General features: G+C 45.5%; 1 protein-coding gene and 1 non-coding gene across 2 annotated transcripts; both read left to right on the forward strand.

Moving 5' to 3' along the window:
- Positions 1-1,019: 1,019 nt before the first annotated feature.
- LOC125405942 (tripartite motif-containing protein 60-like) lies at positions 1,020-4,514 on the forward strand. Its single transcript, XM_048442731.3, has one exon. The coding sequence runs from the start codon at positions 1,283-1,285 to the stop codon at positions 2,726-2,728; it is 1,446 nt and encodes a 481-aa protein (XP_048298688.1). The 5' UTR covers positions 1,020-1,282; the 3' UTR covers positions 2,729-4,514.
- Positions 4,515-8,401: 3,887 nt separating this feature from the next.
- Positions 8,402-8,508, forward strand: LOC125406025 (U6 spliceosomal RNA). Its single transcript, XR_007233763.1, has one exon. It is a non-coding gene; the product is annotated as a U6 spliceosomal RNA (small nuclear RNA).
- Positions 8,509-11,844: the final 3,336 nt, after the last annotated feature.

Raw genomic sequence — 11,844 nt, forward strand, 5'->3', positions numbered from 1 at the left:
GTTTCAAGAGCGCCCTGGCTGTCCTAGAACTTGACTTGTAGACTAGGCTGACCTTGAACTCATCGAGATCCACCTGCCTCTGCCTCCCCCAGTGCTGGGTTTAAAGACCTGCACCACTGTGTCCTGCTAGTATTTTTTGTTTATAATTTTTGTTGTTTTCTTGACCTCACATACCTAGGCCTGTCCTGGGACTCCCTGTGTACCCAAGCTGTCCTAAAAGCCTCCTGTCCTGCCTCCGTCTCCTTAGTGATGTAAATGTTTCAGATCACACCCATTGTTTTTATTGTTGTTTTAAGTTTTTATTTGTTTTACTTTTTGAAACAACCCAGGCTGACCTGATAGTCTACAAGGCCTAATCCCTAATCCTCTTGTCTCTACTCCTCCCCCCCAAGTTTTGGAATTACAGAAATACACCACAAAGCCTGGCTTATAGTGCTAGATTTTATGTTTTTATTTTGTTTGATGTTGTGTTAGATTTATTCATGTGTATAAGTGGTTTGCTTGCATGTATGTATGTGTATCACATGTGTGTCTGTGCTCCTCCTCCCCAGATTCAGAAGAAGGTCTCTGATCCCCTGGAAATGGAATTATGCATCGTTGTAAGCCTCCATGTGGGTGCTGGGAACTGAACCCTGGCCCTTTACCAGAGCAGGCAGTGCTCTGTCCACTGGTCAGTCCTACCAGCTCGTGCTGCTGTTGCTTATAATTGATTTGTGAATGAAATCTGCAGCACAAATGTCCTGTGTTTTCACCTAATGATTTTTACGCTCCTAAATCCTTTCACATTTATTCAGTGCACGTGTGTGCTCTCAAATGGATTATGTGTCCATACAACAAGAGTGTGGAGGCCAAAAGGCGAGTTTCAAGAGTAGGTTCCTCCCACAATGTGGGGCTCAGGGATTGAACTTGGGTCCCAGTGTACACAGGGTTCTCGTGTGGCTGTTTTGATACAGTGTTGATAACACAGTCTGATTTTTAATCTCCTGTCCTATCTTACCCGTAGGAAGGATTTATTTTTTTGGATGTGAAACAACTTTCTTGAACAAGAAAACTTCCTTGGGCAGGGAAAGCAGCAGCCTCTGCTAACAGGTTCTAATATGCAGTAGTCCTGGGCTCCGGACTCGGTCAGCCCTCTCCGCTGTTAGCTATATAGGGTTAACCAAGTTTGCAGAAGCCAGCATCAACAAGCAAGGGACCCAAAAGCTACTTGGTCTTCAGATCTCAGGGAGGACCAGAGCTTGCTAATTTCAAGTTGCAGAGAAGTAGGCCTTCCAGAAGTAACATGTCTTCTCCCACAACCTCTGTGCAGCCTTGCACAGGTTCCGGGGAGCTTGACACAGGGCAGGCTGACCTCCCAGCAGAGGCCCACTGTCCCATATGTAAGGAGAACTTCAAGAACCCAGTGACCATCGAGTGCAGGCATAAATTCTGCCTCTCCTGCATCAGTACGTTCTGGAAGGATCGAAAGGATAATTTCTCCTGCCCTATTTGCCACCTTAAATGTCCAGAAAGGAATTTTCAGAGTAGTCAGCAGCTGAGCAAACCCACTGAAGTCGCCAAGTGGCTCCCGGTAAGAAAGGGCCGGAGGCAAAGGCAGAAAGGACAGCGTTCCAGAGAGGCGCAGCCGTCGGCCCTTTCCTGTGGAAAGGACCAAGAGGTTTGCTCCCCCAGTCCCATACGTCGCTTCGTTTGGCCCATGGAGGATGCCACCCTCTCTCATAGGAAACAAATTGAGTATTACATTAAACTCTGGAGGGAGAAAGTGGAGTCGGTTGAGAAAGTCCTTGCCACCCAAAGGAAAAGATGGCTAGAACTGAAGAAAAGGGCGGAACGCAGAAGGGAAGAGGTGACGTCTGAATACCAACAATACAGGCTGTTTCTTAGGGAGGAAAGAAAGAACATTCTTGAGGAGTTAGAAAATGAAGAGCTAACTGGATTATTCAAAATACATGTCAACCTAGAAATCTTCTCAGATCACATCGCTTCATTGAAGCATCTGCTGCGGGAGGTAAGGAGCAACTGTGGAAAGTCGGAACTGGACTTGCTGGCAAGTGTTAAAGACTCCTACAGGAGATACAAAGGCTTAAAATGCCCTGTGGCCTTCTCGCTTCAGCTGACAGAGTATGGCTACCAGCTTCCTCCACAGTGTTCAGGCTTGGACAGAATTATCCAGCGGTTTCACGTGGATGTACTTCTGGATCCTGAAACAGCGAACTGTAAACTTCAGATCTCAAAAGATAAAAAAACTGCGCTGTATCTGGGCATGCAAACGGCACCGGCTAGCAACAGAAGATTTCGCGGGTACCCCGTTGTTCTGGGGTCTGAGGGGTACAGTTCCGGCAGACAGTACTGGGAGGTAGACGTGGAGAACAAGTATCAGTGGCTCCTGGGGATTTGCCAAGAGCCCTTCCCCAGGACCAGGGTCAGGAGACAGACGAATCCACAGTTCTCAGTGCACCACAAGTTACGGGGAGTTGGGCTAGACAATGGGAGAACTTACGTCGCATTGGGCCGTAAGAAAATCCGTCTTCTGCCAAAGGTAAAACCCAATAGGGTTGGAATTTTTTTAGACTCCGAAATGCATGAGGTTTCTTTCTACAATTTGTGTGATAAGTCCCTTCTGTACAGATTTAGGGACTGTCCTACCGGTGCACTGTGGCCTTATTTCTACACTGGGAACGATGTCTGGCCCCTGAAGATCTGCACATGCAAAGATCCTGAGTGGTGAGAGGCTGGGCAACCAGCGAATCTAGTCAGCGGGTCTGGCATTTCGTTTTTTGTTTTGTTTTGTTTTTTTTTTCCAGTTTTCATTCTAACAATCACAATAGTTGTTTTGGTTTAATCTGCTTCAAGGAGTTCCAAAGGAGTCAGAATACCTGCTTTATAAATCATGGGACCTTTAAGTAAATGTTTCTCCAGTCGTTGCCAGCAAAAACTTCATCGATGCCAGTCTTTGTAAACCACCTATGTCTTTCCCTTTTAATAAAAACCAAGCCCTTCACGGATAGAAAACTCATCTTGACATCGTTCCCTGGCCCTGGCTCCCCACTCCCTGCCGCCACAGACCACCTGTCGCCTCTGCTGCTTTTTTTTTTTTTTTTTTATCAATGACGTTGAACTTTGACCCATTTATGGTCAGGCACGGCTGTGGACACCAGTGCTGAGGTCACCATCAACGACAGGAAGAAGGCACGGGATGGCAGAGAAGCGTCTGCCAAGGGGGATGCTAACGAGAGAAACGGGGACCAGCAGCTGACAGAGACGAAGAGGAGGCTGGAGAAGATGCGGAGAGCGAACGAGGCGGCTGTGGGCAAGCGGGCAGCTGGAGGAGGTGAAGGGAGTGTTCACACCAGGAGGCCAAGGACTGGTGAGGATGCCCAGAGAGCAGCAACTGCCATCCAGGCACTTCCCGTCCGAGACTCTCCATGTGGTCTCCTTCATCTAGAGAAGCAGACTCACCCGCTCTCAGGGGACAGCGCCACCCACAACGACATGAGCTGTTCATTGCACCACCAAAGCCACAGCGGGAATCTGCAGAAAGGGAGGGGAGAAGAGCCCAAACGTGCGAGGCCCTGCCTGCCCCCTTTTAAAGGAAAATTTTTGTTCTTATTTGAATTTAATTTTAGTGATGACCAGTGACCAAACCAGAGAGGATGCTCTGTCCTGCTTCTGACTTTACTCGTGGTGACTGTGTTCATTATAACCTCAAAAGTGGAGAAAACAACTCTCTTAAAAACACAACAGCAAATGTATCCCAAGCATCGCAATCACTTGCTTCTATACACCTGGTTGTAATATAAGCGATGGATTTATATGCGACAACTGAAAGGGCCAAACATAGGTTTCTTCTCCCCCCACCCCCCTTGGTCTACGAAATTGCTGCATGTATGCCTGTTTGAGACAAAGCCCAGCAGCCCACACAGCCACATATAATTAAACACAAAATTTTAAGTTTGGCTTTGGTTTTAATGTAAAAAGAAAAACCTTCTCTAATGTCGAGCATGCGTGGTTTTTTGTGGTCACTCGTTGGTTTTTAAAGGTCTTGCTAGGCAATCCAGGCTGGTCTGGAACTTGTGACCTCCTGTATTAGTCTTCCACATACTGTGTTGAGAGGTGTAGGCTGGCATTTGAAAGCGGGAGTTGTCAACAGCCATCAGTTTGCCTCAGTATTTTTCACCAATATTGTGTACCACCTCATTGTTCTGTTTCTGTTTTTGCTTTTATTTTGAGATATCACTGTAAACTAGGCTGGTCTTGAACTCGGGGAGCTAATCCAGAGTACCCAGTTTCCTATAGTGCTGAGAACTGAGTCCGTCTGTTGTACTGACTCTGCTGTGGAATGAAGAAGTTCTTCACCACTTACATCTATTTCAGTATTTATATACTAAAATCTTCTTTACAGGTAGGAACTTCACAGTCGCAGCTACTCCAGGGGCTAAGAAAGCAGTAGCTCACGTTAGATGCCAGCCGAGGCCACAGCAAGGCCAGGAAAGAAACGTTGGAAGTTGCGCATCAGTGGCACAGCCCTGTAATCCCGGTGCTCGAGAGGCTGGGGTACATAGTGAGACCCTGACCCAAAACTCTTATACCCCTAAAAAACAAAAGGCTGTTGTGATAACCACCCATAGTATAAACAGGTCTTGGTCAGGAATGTATGTGAGAAGTAACACTCTTGCCTAGTATGTGTAAGGTCCTGGGTTCAATCCCCAGTACCACCTACTTTCTCTTCAAGAATGGACTTTCGATTTTGAATGCCCTGTTTCTGTTGGCTCTGCTTGATGGCAGATATGCAGCGCCTAGGAATGAATGTCTTGAGCTAGAGGCCAGTTTGTGATGGGAAATCTCTGTCAGCCAATAATCTTTAAGAGGTTAGACCAGGTTAGGGTATGGCCTTTCGGGTACTGGGAGAAAACCCTCAACCGGCCCAGGGTTCACACTCTCTGTGGTTCCCACGCTACACAGCTGAGGTTGGACTTCTCGTTCCTGTTTCGTGAGTTTGCCCCTTATAATAAAGAAAATGTAATTGAAATACCTTGGAGTTAGCCTGGGATTGTTTGACCCTGGGTGTTTGGTCTGTTTCCAGCCTGAGCGCCTGTGAAGACAGGCTCTGCAGGCCGAGGTTCCAGGTCTCAAAGAACCGTACGCAAGAGTCACCACCCTAGGGGGAGCTCCCACACAGCCTGCTCCAAATAGCTCTGCTGGAAGACACATCAAAGGTGTGTATAGAGTTTAGACTTAGAGCAATTGCCTGGCAATTGTGAACTCTTGGGTGTGATTCCCAGCACAAGCAGTGTGGGTTCATAAGGTACATCTTATATTCAGTACCCACTGTTATAGAGGGGACGCCATGTTTAAAGTTGTGGAAGTTTACTGAAATCATGTCAGTTGTAGAGTTACACAGCCAAGCAGCATCCTCTTTGTTTTTTAAAAAGTATCTTCTGGAAGTGTCGGGTCGGGGGCAGGTGCCCCTCTGCAGGCCGAGCTCTGAAGAGGGCGCTGGATATCTCTGCCTTTCTTTCTTCCACACAGGCCTGTTCTCTTTACTTCCAATTTTGCATCCTCCTGTCTCTGCTCTACCTGGATTGGGGTGCCACAGGTTCAGCTGTAGGCTGACCACGTGGGTCATGATATGGGCTATAGATGTTCAACTCTGGTCTTCATTGCACCCCAGAAAGTCTTCTTAACCATTGCGTTGCCTCCCCAGCCCGAATTCCTGCTTCATAGTCAGGGTTTCACGAAGCAGTCCTGGCTGACCTAGACCTTACCATGAAGACCAGGCTGGCCTCTACCTCATAGAGACCCATCCACCTCTGCCTCTACTTGGTTGACAGGCCTTTGCCACCACACCAGGCCTTTCGTTGAAGATGGAAGCAAATGTCTTTTCACCCTAGACAGACCAAAGAAAAGATTGCACCCCTTGAACTTAACTGGAGTTCCGTACAGGAGTGTACAGAAGAGCGTGCCTGTTGGAGCACCCACAAGTTAGAGCCTCAAAATCTCAAGTTTGCCGCACCCCTTTAACCTCTTACACAGAGAGAAGGCCTGGTGAGCCCCTTCCTTCCTCAGTGACCTAGGGACCCAGTCTTGTGCAGGTCTGAGATGAACTCCAACTATTGAGCATTTGTGTGGTCAGAATAACCGTGAAGTTCTGATCCTCCTGCCTCCACACCCGCCAAGTGTCGGTACCACGGTCAGGCACCACAAAATAGTGTCTGTTAAACTTAGACTTCGATCAGATGAAAATATGGTCATCTGTTCCAGTCTGTTTCTAGTCCCTGCCCCTCCCCCATCAGTTTCTACATGGAAACAGGGTTTCTCTGTGTAGCCCTGGCTGTCCTGGAACCTATAGACCAGGCTAACCTTGAACTCAGAGAACTACCTGCCTCTGCTTCCCAAGTGCTGGGATCAAAGGAGTGTGCCACCACATCTGGCTCCTGTTTCAACTCTTTAAATCCAGTTTCCATCCCTTTCATTTTGGGGTAACTTGATATATATCGCAGGTTGCCCCTCTTCCTCTTGCTCATAAAAGTTGCCTGCTTCGAAACCACTTTAGTGAGTGCTATGAAAGTTACAGTTCCCTCTTATAGCCGGGTCAGAGTTCAAAGCACTGAGTTTGGCCTGGAACTATCCACTTCACTGCACCAAAGAGCGCCTTGTGTGACTCTTACTGCGGCCCTGAGGATCAGAGGTCTTGCTGTCAGAGGCATAGAGGCAGCCGCAGATGGGAACTAGTGAGCACCGTTTTAAAAATCCAGTCGGGCTGGATCCATAGAGATATCTCGGTGGTTAGAGGCATGTACTACTGCTCTTCTAGAGGATCTGAGTTCAATTCCCAGTACCCACATCAGGCAGACTGTAACTGGCTGTAGCTCAGCTCCCAGGGAATCTGACACTGTTGGCCTGCATGAGCACCCGTACACACTTACATATATACATAGATTAAAAAAATAATAAAAATATATTAAAAAGGAAAAAAATAGATGCAGTCAGGTGTGGTGACACACACTTTAAATCTCAGTACTCAGGAGGCTGAGCCAGGTGGGTACCTAGCCAGCCAAGGCTACAGGGAGACCAGAGAGGAGAGAGAGAGAGAGAGAGAGAGAGAGAGAGAGAGAGAGAGAGAGAACAAAGTTCAAGACCTGCCTCTACTGCAGGGTGAGTTTAACCTTGGCAACTTGGTGAGAACCTGCCTCAAAATAACAAGAAAAGGAATTTGGGGGGTTGGAGAGATGACTCAGGATAATCAGGATAAGAGCACTGGCAGCTCTCAGGGGTCCTGAGCTCAATTTCCAGAAACCACGTGGTGGCTCACAACCATCCTTAATGAGATCTGGTGCTCTCTTCTGGCATGCAGACATACATGCAGGCAGAACGCTGTATACATAATAAATAAATCTTTTTGAAAAAGCTAGGTTGGGATTTGATCAGTGTAGAGAATTAGATTATCTACTATTATCTAATAATTATCAGTTATTAGAATTGAATGAATGAGGTCCTAAGAAAGAGGGGTAAAAGAGAAAGAAGAGGGGTATGAGAGAAGGAAGCAGGGAGGGAGGGAGGGAGGAAGATAAACCTCCAGACAACCTGGAAGAAAGGGATTCACCTCCAGGAGGGCTGTTGTATGTGAAGTAAGCTCTCTCAACAGAAGGACAGGTATCACAAGCAGGGCATGTTGATGCCTGCCTGTGACCACAGCCCTTGAGGGTCAGAGGCAGGAGGATCACTGTAAGTTCAAGATCTGGTCTACACAGTGATGTCCATGCCAGTTTAGTCTACAGTATAAGACATAGTCTCAAAATTTAAAACAAAAACAAAACGCCCGAAGACCCAAGAATGCTTCAGTCCAGGAGAGCACCTGAGAAGCAGGCCTCCAGCTCCCACAGCTACAGAGACCAAGAACACTGAGGCTGAGAGATGAATGACCCCCCCACACACGCACACACCAAATGGAGCACGCCAGAGCCACAGGCATCGGACAGTTTCATCTTTAAACTCAGCTCTGCTGTGCCAGCATCTCATTCCATATGTCTTCTGTTAACTGTTATTTTCCATTTACCTTTAACTCTTGAATATGTGTCTCAAGGTCTTTTCTTTTTGTTTGCATATTGTTCAGTTAGGTTTTAGGTCTCTTTTTGTTCCTTCATCCGATATACTTTAAAGCATTCTCTACCGTAAGTCTCACCTCTTATACCCTGAGTGGACTCTGGCCAACTTGAGCATGGCTGGCTGACCTTGCCCTTCTCCCCATTTCCCTCTGCCTTGTTAAAAACTATTAAATTACGTTCCTAAAGCTAGGCACCAAAGCCTACTCCCTTATTTGGCCACTTCCTCCTCTTGAGGCTGACCATCAAGGTCCAGCTATCAAAGTATTAAAGTCCAGCAATCGAAAAACCCCCTTTGGGTGCTCGCTTCGGCAGCACATATACTAAAATTGGAATGATACAGAGAAGATTAGCATGGCCCCTGCGCAAGGATGACACGCAAATTTGTGAAGCATTCCATATTTTTACTCCCTTACCCTTGTCTTACCCCAGTACTCTAAACATAGGAGAAAATGACCTGAGAGTGAATTTGCCAGAGTTCAGAGATAACTGAGCTCTTGATGTCCTTTTTCATAATATGCCCTGTTACTGACCTGAAGATGATTCCTTTGGCTCACCTAACTGACATGCCCAGTTGAAACTAAACTATGGGCCATCTCTGTCTCCCCTCTATGCAGAGGCAGACATTTGTCGTCGTGTCCTACCCTGCCCCCCCCCTCACTCTGTTTTCCTCGATCCCTTCCCCTTCTCCCTCATCCTCTACCTCCTGTCTTTGTCTCTTACTCCCTGTCCTCTCTTCCTCTGGGGCAAATAAATCTCCTTTGTGCTGAGAACTTGGTCTTGAGGTTGCTGGGCCAATACTTTTCCTTTCATACCCTACCCCATCTTAATCCCTGCCTTTTCTCATTCATCCTTTTCTTCTCCCCTTTTTTCTTAACTATGACCTTCCATAACTTTTAGTATCCTTAGAATCCACAGCTGCTAACCATATCTCAGCCTTCCCTTCTTAGCTACTTTAGAATCAATCTAATCCTTAAATCCTTGTCCTCACTCATCTCATGTCCTTCCTATGCTAATCCCAAAGACTGGAAGAGAAAGATCACCTCCAACCCAAATCATCAGGGTCAAATTCATTAAAGTAAGCTTTTTTTATTCATATACTTGGGCTGTTGCTCCCTAAAAATGGGGTTCAAGAGATCACCATTGGATGTGATGAAGACAAGTTTTTTATAGCTCAAGGGTATGAATTTCCAGATGGGGGACTTGGCAGGCAAAATAGGTGGGGTTACAGGTGCAGAACATAGGCCTAACAAGGAAGCCAATAAGGTAGCCTGAAACAAAGACATGATTGCAAGGTGATTGTAACAAGGTAGTCATAACAACAGGTGGTCACAACAAGGCAGTCTTAACAACCTTTTGAAACAAAGGTAGGTTGCAAGATGGTTGCCAATGAAGACATGGTTGCCATTTCCTGGAACAGTATTCCAGAACCATTTGTAGTTAAGGTTACAGATGGGACATAGGCCCAATCCTTGAAAAACAGGTTTATTCCTAAACAGGAATGAATCCAGTTTACCTTTATAATAAGATGGTTTTTAAGCCTAAGATGGAGGTAGGTTGAATCATGACTTCCCCCTAATATTATTAACTAAATGTTAACAAAATTTGAGTACACACTATATAATCCTTTGTTGTGTACTCTCCAGCAGTTTTAGAGCTCTAAGGGCTACTGTTATCAGCTGGCTAGTAGGACAAGTCCATGGTGGTAATATCAAACAGCTGTGGCTGCTCTCTTAGTTCATCTCCAACTCAAGGAATAATAAAGGGCTTGCATCAGACACCAGGAGCCCCCAGTCTGAACAATTATTTCCTGAACTACACACTTAATACCAATACATCCACATCCCACCTCATCTTCAACTAAAGAATCTAGCTGATAAGCATGAGCTATCAGAGAGGTACTTGACCTCTGTGACTTCAAGGTGTGGTAGCACACACCTTTAATCCCAATGCCTGGGAGGCAGAGACAGACAGATCTCTGAGTTCAAAGTGTGGTAGCAAACACCTTTGAGCCCAGTACTGGGGAGGCAGAGACAGAAGGATCTCTATGAGTTCAAGGACAGCCTGGTCTACAGAGTTATTCCAGGACAAAGATATACAGAAAACCTGTCTCAAAAAGTAAAAATAAAAATAAAAGAAATAGAGGTTAAAATAAAGCCACACAAAAATAAAAAATACAAAAAATCTTAATACTGTATGTTATTATACTCTCTTTAAATTGTTTAAATACTGAGGAAAGAGCAACAGCTGCTAAAAGACTTTTGTTTATAAATGCCGCTAAACTAACCCAAGATAGGTATTTTAAAAATACCTTGGCTTCAAAATTAAAGTCAAAAGATATAGTACTTTAAAAAAGAGATTCTGCTTTTGTTTCCACAAAAAACAAGAGGCTCTGGATTTATTCAAAATTAAAAAAATCACCTTTGACCAAGGGAGGCCACCTAAAAAATCTCCGACAAAAATAGATGGCCCAGATATCTGAGTTCTACATCCAAAACAGATTCAAAATACTGCCTGAGATGATCAAGACTCACAGGATACTCCAATCAGGACATAAATATAACTCTAAATTTTCTTTAGGTCCCCATAAAAGCATCAGCGCCCCCAACCAACAGAAAATAGCCTAAAATACTATGCCCACATTCCCAACAAATGAACTATGGGTATTTTCCTTTGTTTAAAAAAAAAAGAGGGAAATGATGCAGGAAAATTGTCTGTAGTCTGTCAATCATATTTTAATAAAACGCTGATTGGCCAGGCAGGCAATATAGGCGGGAAAACCAGACAGGAAGTAGAGATGATGCAATGAGAACAGGAAAATTCTGGGAAGCAGGGAGGATCCTCTGCCATTCCTTTGCAGACCACCGAAGAGACAGCATGTAACCTGCCCAGCTAAAAAAGGTACTAAGCCATTATGGCTAACAGAGTTACAAGGACTAATAAGAAGCCTGACCTAATAAGCCATTATGGCTAACAGAGTTACAAGGACTAATAAGAAGCCTGACCTAATAAGCCAATCAATTTATAAACTTATGGAGTCCTATATGTAATTTTCCTTTGGGGCTTGCCAGCTATGGGGTACTGGGCGGGATGGAAACCCCAACAAGCCGGCCCCCTCATGTTACATATCAGGTCTAAGACACTCTTGATTATTAATTTTGAGACAAGGTCTCCTGTAGCTCTGGCTGGTGTGGAATGGCAATATGTAGCCAAAGCAGATCTCGAACTCACACAGATCCAGATCCACCTGCCTCTTCCTCAAGAATGACGGGACTTCTGGTGTGCCACCAGCCCCAGCCACTGTCACTTTATATAGGAGCCTTGAGTGTATCCCTGGATTTGAATATTGGTGGAAGGTCCTGAAATCACTTCCCGCAGATCCCCCTCATACCACTACATTTGGATCTCAGTTAGAAGTGTCTTCTCAAGTCTTTGGGTAAGGATGGAATGGTAATTTCCATAACGGGCAGCTGGCAGAAATAATCCTCCTGGCTTTTATCAGTGCTATGTAATGCTGTTCATGTTTCTGACTCTGAGAGTTCCAGCTCATTTCAAAGCTTCAATTTCCATTTGAAACATCCAATCAAAGAGCTCAGTACCATGAAACACTCTTATGTTCTCAGCCAAGAGGATCTTGCGTTCAAGACCAGCCTAGGCAATATAGGGAGACCCTGGCCCAAAAACAAATGGAAAACAATGCTTAGACACCTCTGGTATTAGACTGGAGCTCTTTGTCTTACTG

This window comes from Myodes glareolus, chromosome 23 (assembly GCF_982192425.1).
Source record: "Myodes glareolus chromosome 23, mMyoGla1.1, whole genome shotgun sequence".
In the NCBI taxonomy this organism is placed as follows: Eukaryota; Metazoa; Chordata; class Mammalia; order Rodentia; family Cricetidae; genus Myodes; species Myodes glareolus.

Excerpts from the sequence above, each read along its gene's own strand:
- LOC125405942 (XM_048442731.3), top strand. The coding sequence starts at position 1,283 with ATGTCTTCTCCCACAACCTCTGTGCAGCCTTGCACAGGTTCCGGGGAG.